This window comes from Sapajus apella, unplaced genomic scaffold, assembly GCF_009761245.1.
Source record: "Sapajus apella isolate SASKATOON/1434 unplaced genomic scaffold, GSC_monkey_1.0 scaffold162, whole genome shotgun sequence".
In the NCBI taxonomy this organism is placed as follows: Eukaryota; Metazoa; Chordata; class Mammalia; order Primates; family Cebidae; genus Sapajus; species Sapajus apella.
The window spans coordinates 2,036,843-2,062,279 of record NW_022437102.1 but is presented as its reverse complement, the minus strand read 5'-3'; the positions used below and the strand labels follow the sequence as shown (position 1 = coordinate 2,062,279).

At 47.8% G+C, this 25,437-nt stretch overlaps 1 protein-coding gene across 4 annotated transcripts in view; it reads right to left on the bottom strand.

The window, feature by feature from the left end:
- SYN3 (synapsin III) overlaps positions 1 to 25,437 on the bottom strand; it is a 493,528-nt gene that overhangs the window by 13,471 nt on the left and 454,620 nt on the right. For all 4 annotated transcript variants that reach the window (XM_032266914.1, XM_032266917.1, XM_032266915.1 and 1 more), the window contains exons 8-12: positions 20,729 to 20,871; positions 17,187 to 17,261; positions 13,002 to 13,104; positions 8,559 to 8,693; positions 7,643 to 7,730 (exon numbers count right to left, since the gene is read on the bottom strand). In XM_032266914.1, the coding sequence (XP_032122805.1) occupies positions 7,643 to 7,730; positions 8,559 to 8,693; positions 13,002 to 13,104; positions 17,187 to 17,261; positions 20,729 to 20,871 (544 nt within the window). The remainder of the gene's footprint in view (positions 1 to 7,642; positions 7,731 to 8,558; positions 8,694 to 13,001; positions 13,105 to 17,186; positions 17,262 to 20,728; positions 20,872 to 25,437) is intronic.

Genomic DNA, 25,437 nt, shown 5'->3' with positions numbered 1-25,437 from the left:
GCCATGGGAGTGCTGCCTCTGGAACTCTACAGAGAGCCATGTGTAATTATAAATTTTCTAGTGGGCACACTTTAAAAAGTAAAAAGAAATAGTTAAGCATAATTTTAATAGTGTGTGTGTGTGTATGTATGTATGTATATGTGTAATTTTTTTTAAAGGGATGGGGTCTCTGTCACCCAGGCTGGAGTGCAGTGGCATGGTCACACTGCGCCTTGGACCCCTGGGCTGAAGCCATCCTCCTGCCTCAGTCTCCTGAGTAGCTGGGACTACAGGCCCACCACAACTTTTCATTTTTTTTGTAGATTTGGGATGTCGTTATGTTGCCCAGGCTGATCCTGAACTCCTGGTGTCAAGCACTTCTCCCACCTTGGCCTCCCAAAGTGCTGGGATTACAGGTGTGAGACACTGTGCTTGGCCCCCATTTTTACAAAGGAACTGAGACCCAGCTATATTGTGACTTGCTTAAGATGTCACTACGAATAAGGAGACAAGTCCAGATTCAAACCTAGATCTCTTTGACTCAAAAGCCCTGTTTTGTTTCTTTTTCCTTTTTAAAAACTATACCACACAGGTATGCCCTGAGTCCTCATAACATCTGTATTGCTAATTAAGAAAAGGTGGCTTCCTTCAGCAGAAGCAGCTCAGAGCCAGATGCCCAGGGAGCAAAGACTAGATTTCAGCCAGCCACCCTATCACATGTCATGTCAGCTGAGCACATTTTCAGAGGACATGCCATCTGTATAACCTCCATGACCTGTGGAGTCTTGTGGCCCTGACTCCCCACTGGCACAAGGAGCCTCAGGTCCTAACTCAAAGCCTTACCATTAACTCACTGTGTGACCATGGGTAAGTCACTCCCCTTCTCTGGGCTTCTGGGCCCTCGTTTGTAAAATGAGGTCATTGGACTGTACATCAAACATCCTTCCCAATCTGAACATTTTTGTAAGCTTGTGGAACAAGAAATTGGATTACATTGCAGCAGCAGTTTAGCAGCTGATTGTGTTACACAGCTTGCATTCATTAGCTCTTTCATGACTGTGTAATCCCAGTAGATGGGTGGTCATATTTATTTCAAACTCAAACACCTCTAGGGCCAGCCAGGTATGTAAATAAATAAAGCAGGCAAATATAAGATGAGTAATGTGGCTTCCAAAAATTTTCCCACTTGAGATAAAAACATAGTCCAGAGAACTATTTCTTTAAAGAGGTGCAAGCACAAAGAACATAGCAATTGCTGCTCCCTGTTACTATGGGAGTGAGGAGTAGGGCTGGAGGCAAATGCAGGAGCCCCTAGGAGCCCTTGCTCTGCCCAAGGGAGCTGCTGTTAGTAACGCCAGGGACAGCTGCTGTACAGAAACACAGGCTCATTGTTTCTAGAGCTTCTGTGCTGTCAAGAGATGCTGGAAGTCTAGATGTTTAAGTAACACCTCCTGATTTATTTTATTTTATTTCTTGGAGACAGAGTTTTACACTGTTGCCTGGGCTAGAGTGCAGTGGCATGATCTCGGCTCACTGCAACCTCCGCCTCCAAGGTTCAGGAGATTCTCCTGCCTCAGCCTCCTGAGTAGCTGAGATTACAGGTGTGTGCCACCACGCCCAGCTACATTTTAGTAGAAACAGCGTTTCACCATGGTGGCCAGGCTGGTCTCGAATTCCTGACCTCGTGATTCGCCTGCCTCGGCCTCCCAAAGTGCTGGGATTACAGGCGTGAGCCCCTGCGCCCAGCCCACCTCCTGATTTTTAAATGTTGGTTACTTTTGGGTTTTCTAAACCTACTGCAGTTCAAAGAAAACATTTGTTTTCTACTTTTATCTTCAGTTTTCCTTGACTCACTCCCCTTCCCAGGTTGATATCTTAGAAAATCTGGATACCCATTCATTAATTCATTAACTCTTTGTTGAGTTCCTACAATACACCTGGGATTTATCAAGAGACACAGTAGTTATTGGGTTCAGAGTCCAAAGTGCTAACTATTACACCATGGAACCCCCGCCCTAGTTATTTCTTGCAGCTTCTTGGCAAAGCAAACAATTTAGTATTTTTTATTTGAGCACATACAAAAAATAACATATATATAGAAAGTATTTGCCTAAGCACAGAAATAGTGCCAATAATGAAGCTTATTAAAAGAAAATTTCACTTTTACCAACTTGAAATGAACAGCAAGTTCAAATAATAATGTGATCTTGTTAATTGGGGAATTCAATGAAAGTGTTGTTTTTTAATTAGCCTTGTTATTTTTAATCTGAGTGTTAATTCACTGGGATTTTTCTTTAATTACCTTAATTGGTTTTAAATTGATTGTTTTTCAACTCACTAAAAGTGTGTTTAGCCTCATTTCCCTTAAAATAATATCTCTTTATCAAGCATGTTTTACTGTGGGCCAGAGAGGAAATTAGAGTACAGTAGCTCTCTGTTTTAAAAGGGCTCTGTTCAAATGTGCTTTTAAAAAGTAGGTCCCAGGGCAGAGGAGAGAGGAGAAAGGAGAGAGAGAGGGGCAGAGGCACAGCCAGGAGCCTGGTAGAGTGAGGAAAATGTAGTTTTGGAACACTTATTACTATAGAATTGTTGCTGGGCATGGGGGCACTGCATTACTTATAAGGATTGACGAGCTGATGGGTGCAGCAAATCACCATTGCACATGTATACCTATGTAACAAACCTGCACGTTCTGCACATGTATCCCAGGACTTGAAGTATAATAATAATAATAATAATAATAAACCATGAAAAGCAATATGTATCAGACACATGTTATTAATAGTAAGCATGATGTCATAGCTATTAATAGTAAATTATTAGTAGTAAGAAGTAACACCTTCTAAGTACTACCTCTGTGTCTGATACCTTGCTAATTGCTTTACCTGCACTTATCTCATGGACAAAGACCCCATCCTTAAACATGGCAGCTGTTATTTCCTCCTTTACACTGAAGAAACTGAGGCCCAGAGAAGTAATGTGATTGCTTCTTTGTAAAGAAGAAACTTTACACTCTCACTGTAAAGGTAGTGAGACATGGAACTGGATTCAAACACACTAGATCTGCCTGAGGGAGAATACTGATGTGCATTTACACAGGCATACTTTGTTGTATTTCAATTTGCAGATGCCATGTTTTTTCAGAATTGGAGGGCTGTGGCAACCCTGCATTGACCAAGTTTGTCAGTGCTGTTCTCCCAGCAACGTGTGCTCACTTCGTGTCTCTGCATCACATTTGGCAACTGTCACAAATTTCACACTTTTAAATTTTTATTATATCTGTTATGGTAAACTATAATCAGTGATCTTTGATACTATTGTGTTAATAATTGTTTTGGGGTGCCATGAACCACACCCATATATGAGAGTGAACTGGCCAGGCGCGGTGGTTCACGCCTGTAATTTCAGCACTTTGGGAGGCCGAGGCAGGCAGATCATGAGGTCAGGAGATCCAGACCATCCTGGCTAACACAGTGAAACCCCGTCTCTACTAAAAATACAAAAAACTATCTGGGTGTGGTGACACACGCCTGTAGTCCCAGCTGAGGCAGGAGAATCACTTGAACCCAGGAGGCAGAGGTTGCAGTGAGCTGAGATCACGCCACTGCACTTCAGCCTAGGGGACAGAACAAGACTCCGCCTCAAAAAAAAAAGAGGCAGTGAACTTACTTGATAAATGTGTGTGGTCTGGCAGCTCCATTTACCAGCCATTTAGCCATTTCCCTGTCCCTCTTCCTCTCCTTGGGCCTCCCTTTCCTCTAGACACAATATTCAAATTGGACCAATTAATAACCCAACAATGGCCTCTAAATATTCAAGTGAAAGGAAGAGTCACATATCTCTTACTTTTAAAGAAAAAAATAGAAATGATTAAGATTAGTGAGGAGGACATGTAGAAAGCCAAGACAAACTGTAAACTAGGCCTCTTGCACCAAAAAGTTAGCTAAGTTGTCAATGTGAACGAAAAATTCTCGAAGGAAATTAAAAGTGCTACTCCAGTGAACACACAAATGATAAGAAATCAAAACAGCCTCATTGCTGATATGGAAAAAGTTTGAGTGGTCTGGATAGAAGATCAAACCAGACACAACTTTGCCTTAAGCCAAAGCCTAATCCAGAGCAAGGCCCTAACTACTTTCAATTCTATGAAGGCTGAGAGGTGAGAAAGCCATGAAGAAAAGTTGGAAGCTAGCAGATGTTGGTTCCTGAGGTCTAAGGAAAGCTGTCTCCATAAAACTGCAAGATGAAGCTGCAAGTGCTGATGAAGAAGCTGCAGCAAGTTATCAGGAAAGTCTAGTTTAGATAGTTGACAAAGGTGGCTGTGCTAAACAACAGATTTTCAGTATAGATGGAACAGTCTTCTATTGGAAGAAGATACTATTTAGGGCTTTCATAGCTAAAGAGGAGAAGTCAATGCCTGGCTTCAAAGCTTCAAAGGACAGGCTGACTCGCTTATTGGGGCTAGTGCAGCCGGTCACTTTAAGTTGAAGCCAGTGCTCACTGACCATTGTGAAAATCCTAGGGCCCTTAAGAATGATGCTAAATCTACTCTGCCTGTGTTTCGTAAATGGAACAACAAGGACTGGATAACAGCATAGCATTTACAATATGGTTTACTGAATATTTTAAGCCCACCGTTGAGACCTACTGTTCAGAAAAAAGGTTCTTTTCAAAATATTACTGTTCATTGACAATGCATCTGTCCATGCAATAATTCTGATGGAGATTTACAAGATAATTTTGTTTTCATGTCTTTTAATACAACATCTATTCTGCAGTTCATGGATGGAGTAATTTTGAATTTGAGGTGTTATTATTTTAAAAATACATTTCATAAAGCTATAGTTGCATAGACAGTGATTCCTCTGATCGATTTTGGCAAAAGAAATTGAAAACCTTCTGTAAAGGATTTACCTGTCTAGATGCCATTAAGAATATTTGGGATTCATAGCAGGGAATCAAAATATCAACATAACAGGAGTTTAGAAGTTGATTCCCATCCTTATGGATGACTTTGAGGGGTTCAAGATTTCAGTGGAGGAGGTAAGTGAAGATGTGGTGGAAACAGCAAGAGAACTAAAATTAGAAGTGAAGTCTGAAGATGTTACTGAATTACTGCAGCCTCATGATAAAACTTGGATGGGGCAAGGCACGATGGCTCTCGCCTGTAATCCCAGCACTTTGGGAGGCCAAGGCTGGTGGATCACAAGGTAAGAGATCAAGACCATCTTGGCCAACACAGTGAAATCCCATCTCTACTAAAAATACAAAAAATTAGCTGAGCGTGGTGGTACACACCTGTAATCCCAATTACTCAGGAGGCTGAGAATCACTTGAACCTGGGAGGCAGAGGTTGCAGTGAGCTGAGATGGCACCACTGCACTCCAGCCTGGGTGACAGAGCAAGACTCCATCTCAAAAAAAACCAAAAAACAAAAAACAAAACTTGACTGGATGAGGAGCTGCTTCTTATGGATAAGCAAATAAAGTGATTTATTGAGATGTAATCTATTCCTGGTGAAGATGCTATGAAGATTGTTGAAAAGACTACAAAGGATTTAGAATAGTACATAAACTTAGCTGATAAGGCAGCAGCAGGTTTGAGAAGATTGACTCCAAGTTTGAAAGAAGTTCTACTATGGGTAAAATGCTATCAAACTGCATCAAGTGCTGCAGAGAAATCTTTTGTGAAAGGATGAGTCAATTCATGCAACTGACTTCACTGTTGCCTTATTTTTAAAAAATGCCTCAGCCACCCCTTGCTTCAACAACCAGTACCCTGGTCAGTAAGCAGCTATCAGCATTGAGGCAAGACCCTCTGTCAGCAAAAGGATTACTCTTCACCTGGGGCTCGGATGATTGTTAGCAATAAGGCATTTTATAATTAAGGTATGTACTTTGTTTTTTCAGACATAATGCTATTGTACACTTAAGAGACTACAGTATAGTATAATCATAGTTTTATATGCACCAAAACATTTGTGTGACTCACTTTATTGTGATATTTACTTTATACTGGGTGGTCTTGAACTGAATCTGCAATATCTCTGAGGTATGTCTATATTCAGTTGTGTACAATTACACAGTTTTCCTTTTCTTAAAAATATCTTCTGTTTTCCAGAAAGAGAAACATACACAAGGAAGATGAATGAGACATTTTATCGAAAACCTGTGCAAGAGGAAGCCATTTGGTGGCCAAGGTGGACTTTTTTTCAAGAAGTAATGAATTGGTTGCTTTTAATAACAGTGACCAGGAAGGCCACATGATAGTAATGACTTCTTTCTGATATGTTTTTTTTTTTGAGACGGAGTTTCGCTCTTGTTACCAAGGCTGGAGTGCAATGGCGCGATCTCGGCTCACCGCAACCTCCGCCTCCTGGGTTCAGGCAATTCTCCTGCCTCAGCCTCCTGAGTAGCTGGGATTACAGGCACGCGCCACCATGCCCAGCTAATTTTTTGTTTTTTTAGTAGAGGCGGGGTTTCACCATGTTGACCAGGATGGTCTCGATCTCTTGACCTCGTGATCCACCCGCCTTGGCCTCCCAAAGTGCTGGGATTACAGGCGTGAGCCACCGCGCCCGGCATGTTTTTAAGAAGATCCTTGAAAGATTGCAGTGAAACTGCCTGCTTTGGTTTCTTCATGCACAGGTGCTCTGAAGCTCCATGTTGGTGCTACAGCGAGTGTGTCTGGGAGGTTTTGATTGCGAGAGGATACAGGGTGGATTTCTCTCAAGGCCTGCATGCAAGAATACTGGAGCAGCTGACATTTGTGGAGAAAGTTAGCCATTGCCATGATTGTTTTTCATCCTTTTATCAATAGTGTGTCCACTCTCTAATAAGTGGTGGCACTTGTGTGGTGTAGTAATGCTGGAATATAGTTGAAGAGGAATTTCGTGGCCAAGGTTTAGATGATGTTCCATTTTTCTTTCTTTCTTACTCTAGCTGGTTGACTCACAAATCTATCATCAGGCACCACTCATTGCTATGAATAAATACTTTCTAGAAGGTCTGAAAGGCCAGACTTGTAAACCTACCATTTTCTGCCTCCCTGGGCAAAGCCTCAACTTTTACCTCTCTGTAAAAAGGAAATACTTGGGAGGCCAAGGTGGGTGGATTACCTGAGGTCAGGAGTTCGAGACCAGCTTGGCCACCAATGTGAAAACCCGTCTCTACTAATAATACAAAAATTAGTCAGGTGTGGTGCTGTGCATCTGTAATCCCAGCTATTCAGGAGGCTGAGGCAGGCGAATCGCTTGAACCTGGGAGGTGGAGGTTGCAGTGAGCCAAGATCACACCACTGCACTCCAGCATGGGTGACAGAGTAAGACTCTGTCACAATAAAATCCAACAATAGATCCAAATAGGGAAAATAATGATGTTTTCACTGTACGATGGCTGGGGAAAATAAAAGTGAGGAAATAGGTGGGACATTCCCTGGCACAGTGCTTGTTGCATTGTAGGTACTTAATAAATTAACCTTCTATTTCCCTTCTCTTTCTTGACTTTTTAAAGAGGTTGACCAACCCCATAGTCTCATTCATTCTGAGGATAAAGTATTTAGATGCAGTTTCCCAGAGCCCCTGTGGGAATCACATGTGGATCTCTCAGTGCATTTCAGTACCCTTGTGGCGTACTTTCTCTGAGTGGCTCGTCCTGGGTCCTACCTTGCGGAGGTGGGCGTGGCTGAGGCTGTCCTAACTGAGGCCCCAGCTGGGCTTGCCCTGGAGATTTCACTGATTTAGTCTGTGGAGCCTAGAGTAGAAGAGAAAAGAAGCCTGTTGGTATCACCACAGCCCTTTATTTCCTGGGTGAGAAGGCAGCATTTATGAAGATCTTTTTAGTGTACAGTTCTGGAGTGGACAGTGTAGTGAAATTCTACATGTGTATACATTGGTGTAACCACTGCCCAGATCAAGACATAAGCCCTTCCCCGTGGTGAAGCCTGCGCCATGAGCCTTCCCAGCCCCATCAGTATAATAACTATGATTTTGATGTCTATTATCATAGATCACCTTCTGTGGGGAAATCTGGGGTGGGAGGTGAAGGTTTGGGTACTTGCTTTTACATAAAGCTGGGGAGCTGGCAAATTCTTTGGAGAGCAGTCTGGTCGTCCCTGCTGGGAACTGTGGAGGGGAGGGGAAGAGTGATGTGGGAGCTCATCGAGGTTGGGGAAATGGGAGACACAATGGTGTCCATTGACTGGTTCCCTGGGAGCACACAGAGGGCCTGTGTGTCCATATGGTCTCACACATGCACGCACACACATCCTGCTCAGGCCCGGCACCGAGGGCATGGAAGGGACGGCAGTCAATCATCTCTGCCCACAGATGCCCAAAGGCCACCTGAGACAAGACTGTTTTCCCCAGAATGGTGAGCAAGGGAAGGGGCCCCAAAAAGCCTCCTAAATTCCCCCACTGGGGCAAGCTGTGGAAGCTCTCCCCCACGTCTGGCCTTCCCCGTTCCTTCTCGCCATGGTAGTTTCTTCCTGGGGTATCTCCTTTGGATCCAGGGGATCCCCTTTTTCAGAGAGCCTGGCATTTCTCATGGCTACAGAGTCTCCTTCGATCCTGAGGGTCTTACCCAAGGTCTCAGGGGCGAGGGCGCTGTGCCTCCTGGCATCAGGAGTTGGCTCATTTTGGAGACAACAAGGTCGGCCATCAGCTGTTTATCCTCTTCCACGTGCTCTCCAATCAGCGGCATCGAGCTGTCCATTACCTGTGGGGAAGAAGGGAGAGCTGAGGGACCCCCATGCCAGGAGAGGCTGGTGGTTGGGCATCACATCCCAGAAGTGAGGGCTCAGGGCTCAGGACAGAAGTGACCACCAGATGGCAATGTCTTCCATGCAAACCACCTCCAGCTGGGACTGGGCCTGCAGAGACACCAGTTCCCTTCTGTTCAGTCTAAACAACCCGCTGGATGCAGTTCAATTCGGCCCACGTTTGCTGGATGACAGCCGTGCGACCAGGGCCAGGGAGCCTCTGCCGACCTTTTCTGCACTCTTCTTCGGGGAGCTGCTCTCCACCCCCTCCTTTCTCACCCTGGCCCCCTCCCAGGGTAGGGGCTGGCCGCCTCTCCTTTGGCCCCAGGTCAAGGGTTTCTGTAGAGCAGAAACAGTAAAGATGGGGGCTCGATCATGACAAAAATATGACACAGGCTGGAGTTGACCCAGGATTCAGAGGGAAGAGGGAAGAGGAAAGGCCCCGTTCTCCATGGCCCTGGCAAAACACAGGCAGGAGGGAAATGCATTCCACAGGGAGCTGGGCTGGTCCCAAAGGAAGTGAGGTGCTTCTATGGGGCGGGGTCTGAGGGATCCTATTTCCCCTTCTGCTCTTTTTACAGATAGAGCAACTGAGGCCCAGAGATGGGAGGGGACTTGCCCATGTCACACAGGCCAATGCTCCATGTGATTCTCTGGATAGGGAAGCTATGGGAGGTCTTGAAGTGATATCTGTCAGGCCTTGGTGGATCTGCAAAACAGCTGGCCTTGCCAACCACCCTCTCTGCTCCACTGTAGGAGTGGTGACCTGCATTCACCCACATCACCCCCATCAGACTCACTGTCTTATCTCCCCTGTTCCCATGCTCTGGACTCATTAGGTTTTCTCTCTCCTCCAGGTTCTTATGTATTCCCTTTGCCCACTGTTTACCTGGCCAACTCCTTTTCATCCAGCAGGGAATGGTTAACTAGGTCTTCCTCCAGGAATCCCTCTCTGACTGTGCAAGCTCTATGAGCCACCTCACACCTGTAACCTGCCAGACTCACTTGGTTTCACACTGGACAGCTTATCCACAGCACTGTCACCCCCTGCTTACTATGTCTCCACAACCAGACTGTGAGCCCCCAAGGTCAGGGATGGGCCCTGGGTCCTGCTAAACAGATGTGCCCTCAGTAGATACCTGTGTAGTGGAGGAATAAGAGGCCCTTGCAATAAGCCCTGCTCATAAGGATAAGGATACTAAGAAGCGCTGTATTTTATGGGGGACTTCCTATGTGCTATGCACTATGCTAAGCATCAGGTATGGAGGATATCTAATAAACCTCAGAATAGCTCTTTGAGGCAGGTACTATTATCCTCATTGTAACGATGAGGAAGCGGAGGGTCAAAGAAGTGGCAAGGTCAAGGACACAGCATCTGGAACCCATGTTCCTCCCACTGCATCAGGCTAATTCCCCTAATTCCCACTAACTATTGGAGCAGCACACCAGGGTAAGAACTGGGAATAGGGAACCTGGGTTCTAGGCTTGGCAGAAGCCAAGTGGTGGACTTGCTGGGTGATCTTGAGCAAGTTTCTTTTCCTTTACAGGCCTATTTTTTTTTTTTTTTCTCAACAGTGAACTGAGGGGTTTGGGCAGCTGCTAAGACCCTTCCAGCTGGGACTTGCAGGGATCTGTGAGTTTAAGCACCCACTTTGATTAGGAAACTGAAAGCCTAGCTTAAGAAAGTGAATACTAATTCTAGAAGAGTCCTGAGCTGTGTGCAGGTGGTACCTGGAACTGGGGGCTCTGGGATCCCAGTGCCCCCAACAGGGACAGTCTCTCAGTCACCACTGGCTGAGCTCTGACTGTGGAGTCTGCCCCGAAGGTACACAGGCTTCCTGCAGGCTGCGTGTCCTCTCTCCCCCGGCCCTGCCCACCCCATTTTACTCCAGTCTGTTTCCTACATTCCCTGCAGTGGAAAACAGCCACAAGGAAGCTGAGGTTCATTTTGGAATCCCGAGGGTAGACACGGCCAAAGGAAGTGGCTGTGCTGGTCTCCCCAGGGAAACATTTTCCAGTGAGCCAAGTCATTCCCCGGACAGGTCAGAGAGGACAAATTCAAGGGTCTTTCCCCATGAGTATTTCACTGTGAGGCTCTCCACAAAACATTTCACACACATTTTCTGTTCTCACCACAGAGGTGGCTGAAGAAACCAGTGTTTTGGGACCTCTTCTGCCTTTTTTCCCGCTAACTGAGGGAAAATACCTTTTCTATTTCTGGTAACAAGCTTCCCATCTCCCCTGACCCCACTCCAAACTCAAAAGCAAAGGAAAGAGCTCTGCAATGTTTCTGTGGGGGAAAAAAAATCTGAAAAGCTATCTTTCATTTTTCCTCTGGAACATTTTTGGGAGACGTTGTTTTCTTGTTTTTTGAAGTCCAAGCCCACTACTTTTACTTTTTTTTTTTTTTTAATGTGAAAGGTCTTTCATCCCCAACCCTCTGAATGGCTAAAGGCAGGAAGCCTGGGACCATGAGCACAGATTTTTTTTTTTCCTAAGAGTGAAAGCTGAGACTCGGAGAGGCAGGAGCTCAAAGGGGACAGAGAGAGTGCTGGTGCAAGGGAGGAACTGGCTTTTGGGGGTCAGGGGAGTCCAGGAGCTCCAGGAGACGGGCCCCTGCTCCTGTGTTTGCCATTGTACTGTGTTCACTGGCTTGGGGGCTGGCTCCCAGGGTAGCAGCTCAGTGAATCAATGAATGAGTGCTTGTGTGCCAAATCTGGGTTCATGTCTGGTGGTCCCCGTGAGGGGATACAAAGGAAGGAGGGTTGGGTGGGGTCTTAGGAGCTGCTGTGCTGGTGGTTCTGGCCCCATCTCTGGTCTGAAGCTCCCACGGTATCCCCAGGAAGGTGGGGACTGGCTCCTCCAGGGAGCAACTGTAAAGGTCAAGGAATCTGTTCCCAGCCCCTTCCATGGCTTCTCCGAGAAGGGGCTACTGGGAGAGTTTCAGGTGTGGCAGCTGGAGGGAAGGCCATTCTGGGCCTTGAGAAGAGAGCTATTCTCCAGAGTGGGACTGGGTCTACTAACACAGATGCAGCTCTTCCTGAAGGAGCCTCCTGGCCTCTCTGGGGAGGAGACAGAGCAGTGTTCATCCTGGACTCCCTTCTCCTACCTCCAAGGCCTGGGCATGAACACCCTTCTGGCATGGTTGGGCTCCCACCCACTGAGTCACCTGGTCCTGCTCAGCCGTGGGCCTCTGGGGAGTGAGGCAGACATGAGGGACGAGAGGACCGGCTGGCTCCTGTGGTTACCCCAGCCATGTGCTTCCCATTAGCTGCCCACACCCCGGGGAGGGGACGGCCACAGTGCTCTCCCTCACATGTCCTGGCCTTGCGTTAGCACCGCCCATGGGAGGAGAGGGCTGAGAGTGGAGCTGGGGCTGATAGTGTGGACATGGGAAGTTATAGAGGAGGGAGAGGCCAGAGGGGCCTTTTCAGGGGAAAGCAGTGGAGGTGGAGAGCCATGGGGTGTGGGGTAGGGGGCAGGGAAGAGGGGCTGGAGAGGGGATGGGAGGGTTGTGGGATCCTGAGAGATACCGGGAGGACATGGAGGAGAGGTGGGGAGTGGTGGGATTCGGGGAAGCATGGAGAGGAAGCGGTGGAGATGGGAGGCTGGAGGATTGGGAGGGTCTTGAGAGATTCCAGGACCCGCAGCCCCTCTGTAAGCCCTCTCTTACCATTCTGTTTCCCTACATCTTTCCCTCTATTCATGCCCCTGCACTACTCCATCCTTCTTCCAAATTCTCAATGCTTGGCCACTGTTTTTCACCCTCTTCCCTGCCAGCCCGCGCACCCTGTGTCTATTATGTCCATGCTGCATCCCCAGAGCCACACCCATGCCTAGCCCATGGGAGCCCCCTAAAGCCATGTTTTTTGAATGAACAAATGATAGACTCTTTGTATGGCGACCAAGAATGGGTGTCCATTTTACATGCTTGGACACTGAGGAAATGGAAGGGGCCTCATGGGACAGAATCTTGCTGACACTTGGCCAGATGCTCTTTCCCTTCCCTTAGGCCTGGGGGTTGGGGAAGTTGTTAAACCTCATGACCAGAGGTCTCCCAGCTCAGTTTTGAGTCATGGCATGAAGGCTTTTGATGCCTCTAAGGGTGGGAAGGAGCCTCCAGAAGCAGCTCACTCAGACCTGGGCTGCATGTGCCCTGGAGCCAGGACACAGCTGATGGTGCCAAAGACCATGCAGGGATTCCCTCCTGTTGGCACGCCTGCCAGGCTGGACCAGCCAGGAGGACTGCCTGCTTCATCCCTCACCTCTATGATGTAATCTCTGCCATCCTTGCTGTGGACAGCCTTGACAGCACAGATATCCAGGCCGCCAAACATCTCCGAGCAGCTGTCCACCCACAGCCTGTACCTGCAGGGACAGATGGACAGACAGTGAAGTGGCTGGGAAAGTGGAGAAGCGGGGTAGAGGGAGAGAAGTGGATTCACACAGAAAAACAGGGAGGGAGGGACAGTGACACACATCCAGACAGAGATGGAGAGAGGCAGAGAAGCAGCAAGAGAGACAGGAAGACGGAGAGAGAGTTGGAGTCCAAGACTCAGAGACAGAGAGGGAGGGAGAGAGGCAGGGACACAGACGACAGTGAGAGAGAGACCCAGAGAAAGAACAAGAAAGAGCCAAGAAGGAGGGGAGAGAGGCAGGGTGAGGGAGAGAAGGAACCAGAGTTGGGAGAGATCTCCCCCAACCCCAGGACTTGCTGGATCTACAGTAATGGGGAGCTTGCCCTGCCCCCATCCAGAGCCATCCCAGACACCCAGACACCCGTGTCCCTTTTCCCTTGGGAAAGCTGCTCTAAGGGCTCCAGAGATCCCTCCCAGGCTGCCATTCCAGTCCCAGCCCTGGCTGGACCAGAGGCTGCGGGGAACAAAGGGTGCATTTTCCCCTGGCCCGGGGCGGGTAGGCTGGGGAGCCTGGCAGGCTGCTTCTGCCTGGCCCTCTAGACCCACTGCTTTTGTTCCCTTTCCAGCCACTTGATGTCTGCAAGGTCAGTTTGCTTTGCTGGGGACAGATATCAGCACTGGACTTTGACCCTGCAACAAGGGGGTGGTTGTATCTGAAGAAACCATCCCAGCTTGCACTTAACTTCCCTTGTGGGCTGGATTTGGGAGTCACAGCAGACTCTGTGTCAATGTTCTTGCTTCTCTACCCACTCTCCAGGGTCACACAGGGCATGCCTACTCTCACATTGTTTTGTGTTTCTGAGCCATCAGTGCTGGGATGAGGAGGAATTGTGGCTGGAATGCTCTCAGAATGGATTCTCCTCTTATCCACCAAGGCCTACCGAGGCCCAGCTCACAGAGCAAGGCAGTAAGAACACCAGGATTACCTCGATCTCCTTGGCTCCCAGTCCAGTTTTCTCATTCAGCTGTAGCAAGGAGCATGTGAGATCATCAAAGTGAAAGGAAGGATGGAAACTCACACCCATGGAGCTCCTGCTATGTTCCAGGCATTCTGGGCCCAGAGACTGACTCCTCATTCCCTCAAATCCCAGCACAACTTTATGAGGAAGGTTTTAACCCATCTTACTGATAAAGGAGTAGGCTCAGAGAAATGAGTAAGTGACTGTGAAGCTTCCAAACCCAGATACTGTTTGATTCCAGATTCCCGGCAAGGCACCCTTCCTCTCATTCTGCAGGTGCCCCAGCACATCCATTCTCACTCAGCATGGGAGGCCAGGGACCTAAATTCTTGCTATTCATTCCTTAATAATTTTGGAGAAGCCTCTCCCTCTTATCATAAAATGGGAAAGCCTAGATCTTATTCTGATTGTACATCAGAATCACCAGGAGAGTTAAATGCACAAACAAATAGGCAGACTTGGGGCTCCACCCTGTGTTAGAGTAATTTCTATAATTCTTTAAAGCATTCCATGTGATTCTGATATATGGCCATGTTTGGGGACAACCTTGGGTCCTCGGAGCTGGTAGAGTCCTCTGGAATCTCTGATCAGAGTCCTCATTTTTGGCACCAGTGGCTTACTTGTGGGTGCCACATACTTAGGGTGAGCTGTGCCTTGAGACACACTCATAAATCAGGTTTCTTCTCAATGGAATGTGGAAGTCTGAGCCGAGGTCCAGAGGCAACTGTTTCCAGAGGATGTTTTCAAATGACAAACCTCGGGGTCTCCTGCTGGCTGCAGCCCATGGGGCACAGGAACCCAAGGTCTAAGAAGGGGCTGCAGGCATATGGCAGTGTGAGAGAGCTTGGAGAATGGGGGGCCTCTGCTCCCCTCCTGCCAAGTGGGATTAGCACTGACCAAGCGACATCATTGGTTTTGCCCAGGAGTCAGGCCACCTAGCAAGCAGTTGGAGGGTGGGGTCAGGGTCTGCGTATGAGTCCCTGCATGGATTTCACCCCTGTGGGGGTAGGACTGGGGATTTCTCCATCCCAGACTCTAGAGTACTTCCTGTGACTGCAAAGAGGAAAGTGGATTCCAGGCCTGAGCAGGCCCATTCCCATGGGAGGTTCCTCCAGGGATGGCCCATGCACCAGAGGACTGAGCAGAGCCAGGGATAGATGGCCTGCTGGGGACATCTGTGAGTGGCTCAGGAGGCACTGGAGAAGGCAGGACTCACACTGGGGAAGGACCACAGAGGAGACAGCCATGATTATCCCGTGAACACCTGTTGGGGGAAGGAGGTGACAGGCCACAGTCCACATGATTCAGCTGTGCCAGGTCATGAGCACAGCTGCCAGGAGACTCATTAGCACAGGTGGGTTCTCAGGTTGAAGGTGGCAACTGCCCCCTGGGGTGGATGGGAAGGGCATGTGTGCCTCCCTGCCAGGGGCCAGTTCTGGATTAGATGCTGCACATCTCTCTCTCATTCAGTCCTCACACCTGCACTCTGACTTGGGTGTTACTGCTTTCATTTTGCAGTTGAAGAAGTTCAGAAATGTTAATGAGCATACCCAAGGTCACACTCCGTCTTGGTTGCTCTAGGGGGTGGTCCTGCTCCAATCTCCAGGGGTGCAGACCTGACACAGGCCTCCAATCACAGCACTGCAATGTCTTGGGCCATAGTGATTGGTTCAGGGATGGTCACATGACCTAAGACAGGCCAATCAGTACATATGGCTCAATTTCAGGCTTTGGGTTGAAATGGTTGGGAAAGAGAAGTTTTCTTTCTTTTTAACCGGACACTGTGAGGACAGAAGCCTGGAGCCATTATGCGCCACCATATGAAAGAGCCTGCCTGGATGAAGCCAACACAGAAAGAAGCTGAACCAGCATGGGCAGAGGAGGCATCCTAAAGCCTTACTGACACTGTACATCAGGAGTTGTCAGTGATATGAGCCAGTAAATCCCCCTTTTTGTGCAAATCAATCTGATTTGTGTCATGGCACTTGCAACCGATACAGAGTTCTTAGAGGGAAGGATTGGATTTTTTTTTATCCTTTAGTGCTCAGCACAACATGGCATGCAGTAGGTACTCGGTAAGTGTTTACTGAACAGCTTTTTGAGCTCACAGCCCATCCTCTGTCCACTGCTACTGCACGCTTGCTGGCAGAGGTCATAGGGCATGCAGGCAAGAAGGTATGTATGTGGCAGGCCCTGAGACCAGCTGACTTGGCCTTTTTCTTTTGAGATGGAATTTTGCTCTTTTTGCCGAGGCTGTAGTGCAATGGTGTGATCTTAACTCACTGCAACCTCTGTCTCCTGGGTTCAAGCAATTCTTCTGCCTCAGCCTCCCGAGTAGCTGGGATTACAGGCACACACCACCATGCTCAGCTAATTTTGTATTTTAGTAGAGACAGGGTTTCACCATGTTGGCCAGGCTGGTCTTGAACTCCTGACCTCAGGTGATCCACCCAGCTCAGCCTCTCAAAGTGCGGGAGTATGGGCATGAGCCACTGTGCCTGTCTGGCCCTTCCTTAGGGGGACTGGCACACAGTGTCTAAAGGGAGAAAGACCCAAAAAAAACCTTCAGTCAGAGAGTATCCCTAAAACATGCATGATTCATGGGGCGTCAACCTCTCCCTATTCGTATCGAGATGGAAGTAAGCCTGGGAGAGGAGTGGACTCTCCAATACCCCCAGTCCCCTAATAATGTTTCCTTGCAGCTGTCAGAGCACAGGAGGGACTGGCCAGGGCTTCCTGACTTCTTCCTATAGCAGCTGGTCAGGGCTGGAAAGATCCTGAACTTGGAGTCATGACAGCGGGGTTCTACTCTCAGCTCTGTCATTAATTAGCCTAGACAAATCACTTCCCCTCTCTGAACTTTCTTCTCCCATCTGTGAAGTGGGGTTATTTGAATACCTGCCCTGTAGGTTGTTGTGTGCAGTGAAGATGATCATGCCTAGAAAAGTGCTCTGTGGATGGTGAGGCACTGGAGAGAGGGCAGAGTGGCCATCTTTTCAGGGATCCTTGTTGCATTCCCCCTTCAACTCCTACCATGGCCAGTGCCTCTCCCTACACCTCCTTTGTCTCTTACCTCTCTGTCATGGCTACCTGCTCCAGCATGGCAGAGCCTGTGTTGGCCTTCCAGTTCCCAGAGATGGAGGTTCTCCTGTACCAGAACAAATAACACATTGAGGGAATTAGGGACATTTGTCACTGATCTGGCTTCCTTCTTTGCTTTGACTGTTAGGAAGCTCTCATTCAAATACCTAGCTCACATAATGGCATGTATTCTTAGGTACACACCTTGTCTTCAACTATATTTTCCTATGTTTATTTCCCTTCATGCTGTTTGTCTTTTTTATTTGTTGGACCTTAGATATTGTTTTCTAAGTCATTTTTGAAATTGAAATATTAAATTTTAAAATGCCTACATCATCAGACGAAATCCCCCAAGCTTTGGCCTTCTGTTTTTGAAGAGAATGAGGGCAGTGTGTGTAGCCTCTGTTGATTCTGGAATTTTTTGAGAGCCCCAAAATGTTAGAAAAGTGATCCTAAGAGAGAAGACTACTTTTCTATGGTGAAGATTAGGAAGGCCTTCTGGTCTCTGACTGTTTTGCCACCCTTCTCTGTTCCCTTGCCTTTTCTGCTCCAGTAACAACCGACCTCCCTTCTGATGCTGTGCTTCCCACAGCTCTTTCCCAGAGTCATGGCCTCTGCATGTCTTCTTCCCTTTGCCCCATATGGTCTTTGTCTCCATCTTTGCCTCCCTAAGTCTTATCATCCTTCAGGTTTCATCTGACATACGACTTCCTGACAGGCCACCTTCCTCAGCAAAAATAGACTGCTCACTACTCCACCCTACACTAATGCTCAGTAATGCTCATCTCCCTTCTGATGACGGCTTTAGTGTCCTCTCTTCTTTGATGGTGGGGAACCCTGAGGGTAGGGGACATGGTTAACTGCATCCCCTGTATTACCAGTGGGACCTGGCAGGTAGTAGGTGCCCAGTGGGTACCTACTGGGTGAGGAACTGTGTACATTGAGGGAAAATCCAGACAAGCTATCTATCACTAATGGTACATGTGGCCTCGGCAAAGATTGAACGAGTTTAAGCACAGTGGTGGTGGTAAAGGTATTTGTCTATGGTCAAGGGAAAGTATGTGGTTGAGATCAAAGGGTGAACTGGGGAGAGGAATTGACACAAAAATATATCATTCGTAAAAGAGAAAACCAAATGTAAAGATGCTGAGAACAGATGACCACCAGGAGCCATGAGGCACTGTACTGTAGTTGGAAAAGTTGTTTCCCATGGGGCTACAGGTGCACAGTTCTGAGGCTGGGCACATACACTGAGATGGAACAAAAAAGTAGATAGATGGTGGATGGGGAGCCAGATTTTTCTCTGTTGGAATGGGAAGTTATAGATTAGCAATCGGGAAAGGCTAAAATGAACCAAGTGGTACCAGGGTACTGGATGAAAGTCAGGGACATCAATATGACTCTGTTTAGCTTATAGAGATGGGGATGGGGATATATAGAAATAATTATGGATAGATGTGCATACATGGGTAAGTATACACACATGTATTTCCTTACTGTATCTGCTAGGACCTAGAAAGAATGACAGCCCAGTAGCAAGTAGCACAAAGGCCCGAGTGCAGGGTAGGGAGTGGGCCAGAGAGGAGGTTGAATGGCCGGGGACATTCTATATTGAAGTCTGACACAAACCCCCTCATTTGGAGGTAGGCCAGCCCAAGGTCCAGGAAAGTCTGTAAGTAATGACAAAGTAGAGCTGTCAGGCCAGAAAGGCTCAGCAGAAAAAAATGCAGCAATGAGGTAATCCTCAAGAAAAGAAACTGGGACAAGGTGTCTTCAATGTCAAGTGGAAGCTCTAACAATGAAGAGAGGAGGGAAATGATATCATGACTGACGGCAGGGGCCTCAGGAATGCACTGGAATGGGCCATAACTCAGAGGGGGCAGGGAGAAGGTGACGTTATCACCCCAAGGCCATCTGAGAGCAGTGGCAGTTCTGGCCTGCCTCATGGGAGGAAGAGGGTGATTGATAGAATAAGGCAGAGTTACTCCTTGAGAACGAGCTCCAGCCCTTTCCTGGAAATACATCCTTGTAGGCCAACTGCCTGCATCTCCTCTAGTTTCTCAAGCAATGACAGGGTGCGGTAGTTGCAACAGAGATTGTATGGACCATCAAGCCTAAAATGACCACCTGGCCCTCTACGGAAAAAAGTACGTTGACCCTTGGTCTAGGCAATCTAGGTAGTGCAAAAGCAACCATTGGCAATTCATAAATAGGTGTGCATGGCTGTGATGAACAGAACTGTATTTAGAGACAGGTGGCAGCTGGATTTGGCCTGTGATTGTGGTTTGCCGACCCTAGCATAAAGCACAAGCTACTTCACACAGAAGTCCATGGATGGAGGGACTTTCCATCTGTCCAGAGCTAACCCTTGCAGTCCTCAGATATGGAGCCCTGCACACAGTCAGTACCCAATAAATGCTTGGCAACCAGGCAATGATTAGCCCTCTGTGGTCTCATTTCAAGTGGAACTAACGATAACATTCCAGAGTGAAAGACAGAGAGGGCTTGGAGCAAAGACCTCTCCCAAGAACAAGACAGTCTATCTATTCCAGAAGGCCCCACTCATCCCTATAACCACAGCCCCATGTAATCCATCCTTTGCTGAACCATCTCTAGGGTGAATGCAGGCTGCTTTTTTCTGCCTGGCATTCTTTCCTTTTCCTTTAGATTCAGCACCTCTATTTCCACTGGGCAATGGCCCTGCCCACATTGCATACCTTCACAGTGGGACTCTCCATACTGGTTTTCTGCTTTTCTCTAATCAATAAAACGTGATCAAAGTTGAACTAATCAGTACTTTTTCCATGGATTCGAAATCTTGAGTAAAGCCCTGAAAATGACTAGGGCAGATTCATTTACCAGTGGGGATGCCCAAAACTCATTTATTATTTCTGGCTGCCCAAATTCCTGGGGCTGCTCTGTGTCCTAATATTTCTGAAATTGAAAATTTAGGTGGGAGATGTTTTATTTGCTTTTTTGAAGCTTCTGATAACCCATGGTTTTCTAATAAATTCCCTTAAAAAATCCCCATTAAATTAATGAGATGTGGTTTCTGTTGCTTGCAGGCAGAGAAACCTGGCATAACCTCATAATTGGACTTATTGGCTTCAGAGAAACCCCTTTGCAACTCACAGCTTCATGGTCACCTTTTTATAAACACAGATCAGATCCTTTGCTTAGAAGGGAAGAGAAAAAAAATCCAAAACCTTCAGCGAGGTATTCAAAGCCTTCCTTGATTTGTCCCTAAATGTCTCTTTCAAAGACATATATCCTGTGTGTACTTGCAATTCCCTAGACATGGCAAGCGCCTTTCTTGCTCTGGAGGAAGCTGCCCTTGTTTGGATAGACAGATACCTGCCCAGCGATAAGCAGTGACCGAACATCAGCCAATTAGCTGCACTAACCAGAGAAGAAGGGCAGTTAAGGATACAGGAAGGAGGAGAATGATGCTCCCGTGGAGGAGACAGTGGCTGGACATGCACTTCTGGTCTCCCTTCCTCCCACGCTCCCCCAGCCCCTTCTCCAGAGACTCACATGTACGCCTTGTAGTTGGATCCAATTTTTTGGACGCGGATGTCATATTTGGAGTCGATGAAGGCCTCGGTGGTGGCATAGGTTTTGGCCATGGCGACCACACTGGTGATGTCCTGGAAGTCAAGCTGGTTTTCCACTTTGATCTGTGTGGGAGGACAAGCGGGATGAGTGCCACCCACCCCGTGTTCACCGAGCCCACCCTGTGCCAGGAATGAGTGCTCATCTCACACAAATTTCTTTTAGAAGGTCACCTCCCGGCAGGGCAGACAGACACAGGAAGTAAATCATTCCACCACACATTGCACAAGCTACAGAGAGGAAGGGAGCAATTCCACTCAGGTGTTCGAGAAAGCTTCATAGAGGAGGTGAGCTCTAAACTGGGTTTGGAAGGATGAACACGTTTCAGATGGATGAGGTAGTGGGGCCATCCTCCAGAGATGCGTGAGGAACCCACAGTGGGGGAAAGGGCAGGTGGCGCAGACTCACTGATAAGGGACACTGCACTGGCCATTGGGGGACAGACTGTGGAGGGCGTCTCTGGGAAGGAGCTAGGATTTTAGCCTGAATTTTCTGGAAAGCCACTGAAAGAGGGAGTGGTGTTTAAACAAGGAAATGGCATAGTTTGTGTTTAAGCAAAATCACTGAAGCAGTTGTGTAGAGCATTGAATAGAGGGGTGTCATATGTGACACAGAGAGACCAGTTAGGAAGAAGGGAGTGTTCATGTGTGTGTGGTATGTATGTGTAAGGTGCGTACATGCGTAGAGTTTGTGTTGTGGAGTTTGTGGGAGATGTCTGTGCGTGGCGTGTTTGCATGTTTGATGTATGGTATGTGTGGTATGTTCTTTATGTGTTCATATGGTGTGTGTGTAGTGTGTGATATATGTGTGTGGTGTGTTTGCTGTATGTGCTGTGGCTGTGTGTTGTACATGTGGTGTGTGATATGTGGTGCTTCTGTGTGTATGTGTGTGTGCATGCTGGCATGCACTGGAGAGTCTAGCTTCTCTCGGCCAGAGGCTGGGAGAGAAATTCACACTGTTTACTCGGCGGAGCCAGGAACACAGAGAGGTGTCCTGGGCTTGGGGAGAGGTCCCAGGAGAGCTTCCAAGGCCAAGTGCAGAGGACAAGGCCAAGGTTCCATGATAGTGATCTTAAGACAGAACAGAGGCTGACTCCCAGCGGCTATGGACAGCTGGGCCAGCTGCTCCCTCCCACTGGCCATGGGAGCCCTGCTTGTTCAGAAGTGGCTTCCCCTTTCCCTGTCACCCTCACCCCAACAGCAGAGGAGTTCTGATGCTGGGTCAGAGACGGGCAGAGCCCTGTGGAGCGGCTGGGCACTGGACGGTCCATGTGGGGTCTCAGACCACACCTCATCTCACGTCCTTCCGATCTCCTCTCAGCCCTTTCCTGCCTGCCCTTCGAGGCTCAGTGCTGCCTTGACAACTCCATACCTCCCACAAGAATGTCCACTCACACTTGTACCAGCTGCAGCACTTAAGCAGGGTCTTTATAGCTCTCCATGGGGCCCAAACAGGATTGTGAGCAGGCAGGCAGGCTGGGCATTGTTGTGGTCACTTAACAGATAGAGAAACTGAGATTTCTTGACTTGCTCAAGGTTACAAAGCAGCTGAGCCCAGAGATCAGCTTGAAACTCTGGACTCTGAAGGCACAGCTTTTCCTTGCACTATCTCAAGGGTCTATACATATGTGCCTGCCTGTTCTACCGTAAGGGACATAAACAGCAACAGGAGAGAGGATGGACAAGCCATCTCCCTTCTTGGCTCTCTGAGTGATGACTCCAAGTCTCAATTTGCAGAGAAAATAAAGGTGACCAGGCAAGAATTCCCTATCTTCCAACCCTTTCAAACTCATCAGCTGTCCCACTTCTTCCTCCCAGCTTCAGTGGCAGTGGTGTGCCTCCTCCCTTTGTTCTAGGCCTTCTAAGGCTCTGACTGCTGGCTGTCCCCACTTCCTTTAATAACAGGTTTCAGCTGGGTACCTGGCCTCCTCAGCTAGAGATTACTTTGCTTTAGTCTCTCGTGCAGGTAAATGTGCCCATCTCCAAGCTCTGGCCAATGAAAACTGGGTAGCTGTGATATGAGCAACCTCTGGGTGGTGGCCTGAAGATGAAGATAATCTTCCTGTCCTTTTTCCTTCTTTGCTCTGGCTAGGAATGTGAACATGATGGTATGAGCAGCAGCAGACAATTTGGGCCATGAGATGGAAGCTGCATGTTGAGGATGGCTGAGTAGAAAGATGGAAGGATTTGAGTCACCTGCACTGTGAAGCTCCTTATTAGCCCTTGACTTAGACTCTTACATGAGAGAGAAAAAAACTTTAATCTTGTTTAAGCCACTATTCTCTTGGTCTTTTTTTTTTCTTTCTTGAGATAGGGTCTCAATATGTTACTCAAACTGAGTGCTGTGGCATGATCATGGCTCACTGCAGCCTTGACTTCCTGAGCTCAAGCAATTCTCCTGCCTCAGCCTGCCGAGTAGTTGGGACTACAGGCATGTGCTACCACTCCCTGCTAATTTTTGATTATTTGTAGAGACAGGGCCTCACTATGTTGACCATGCTGGTCTGAAACTCCTAGGTTCAAGTGATCTTTCCGCCTTGGTCTTCCAAAGTGCTGGGATTACAGACTTGAGCCACTGTGCCTGGCCCCTATTACGTGGGTCGTTGTTAAAGCAGCCAAATGACATTTCTGCTCATTTTTTTAGTCTTTTGCTTTTCATTGATTCTTTATGCTTTGGATTAACATGATCAAGAATCCACCATTCTCCTAAATATGTTCCTGCTTTTCAGAACCTCAGTTACTTGCCACTGTCTATTTCTACATCTTCATTCCCCACTTGCCCCTCAACCCACTTTCTTTAGGTTTCACACACTACCATTCCCCTGAGACTGATTTGGCAAAGGTCCTGTTTGGTTCCCTCTTTGGCAAATTCCACAGAGGGCATTTGGTCCTTGTAGCACCTGAAATTGGTGAACTTTGGGAAGTACGATTTCCATAGCACTGTTTTTCCAGTTCTCACCCTTCCTTTCTGGCCACTTCTTCACAGTCTATGTTGCCACCTCTTCCACCAATGCCCCTTTGATGGTCCTGGGGTTTCATCTCAGCCAGTATTCAGGGTCAGGTGGAGAGAATCGGAATTGCCAAAATAAAAGAATGAGGTGAGTGTTTGCAGGGACAGCTTGTCTAATTCACATTTCTGTCCTTGGTGGCTTTGGGAAGAACCAGAACTTCTTTGGCACTTTGGTTTCCTAGACAGCCTTGAGCACAGAGTGGGCTACCTCGGAGATATCCAGCTGTCCACAGCATCATTTTCCTGCCTTACAGTCATGATACACCCTGATGCAGGGGCATGTGTCCACCCAGGGTGCACTTTACACTCTCTCCTCTCTCTGGCATCTTTGTACGGCTGTGTGGTCACATTTTAGCCAACAAGATGTGAGCAGAAGAGGTGTATGAACTTCCAGGATGGGCTGTTCAAGAGCAGGGGAGGGCTTTCTACTCCCCTCCTCTCTCCCTTTGCTGGCTGGAGTGTGGACCATCTTTGACAGTGTAGCAGAGGACAACACACCAGGGATGGTTGATCAATAAGATGGAAGAAGCCCATGTTCTTGAAACCATGGTGGTTCCACACCAGCCCTGGGTTGCTTTTGTGCAGACCAGAGAAAGGAAGTCCTCGTTTGTTTACACCATTCTAAGTCTTTGTTATGGCAGCTGAAATTTATCCCAATGATTATATAAGCCGTAAGTAAATTTTTGTTGACTACATCATGCATTCTTTCACAGGGTAGACAAAGAGAGCAAAGGGAGAAAGCACAGACACAGTGGTTTAATTAATTCAGGAGTGGGCAGCCGCCCTCTGGGAACCCTGCTCTTCTGTCTTAGTTTGAGTGGTTTTGCATGGGGGTTCTCATTCTTTCCTCTCCAACAGTGAGCATGGAACTCAGGTCTCTCTCTCCCTTTCTTTTTCTTTTTTGAGACAGAGTCTCACTTACTCTGTTGCCCAGGTTAGAGTGCAATGGCATGATCTCGGCTCATTGCAACCTCTGCCTTCTGGGTTCAAGCAATTCTCCTGCTTCAGCCTCCTGAGTAGCTGGGACTACAGGTGTGTGTGCCACTACACCTGACTAATTTTTGTATTTTTGGTAGAGATGGCGTTTCACCATGTTGCCCAGGCTGGTCTTGAACTCCTGACCTCAAGTGATCCGCCTGCCTCTGCCTCCCAAAGTGCTGGGATTACAGGCATGAGCCCAGGTCTTTTTTACACAGGTCTTTCAAAGCTTCAGGAGAGGCCCTGGCCCCAAATGTCCCTTTTTATTTTATTATTTATTTATTTACTTAAAGAGACAGGGTCTCACTCTGTCACCCAGGCTGGAGTGCAGTGCTACAGTCATGACTCACTGCAGCCTTGAACTACTGGGCTCAAGCGATGCTCCCACCTCAGCCACTTGAGTAGCTGGGACTACAGGCATCACCACATCCAGCCAATTTTATGTTCTTTTTCCTTACAGAGGGCCTCCTACACTGTATGATGCCTGGGCAATATAAAACTGGTTCTATACCCGGAACCACCATTTCTGTCTCCCGTTAGACTGTGAGCTTCTTGAAGACAGATGAGTGTTGTTCCCAGCTGTTGCACTGGTGCCAGGTACACTGCATACACTCTACACGAGTCTGCTGGATTGAATTTAAGAA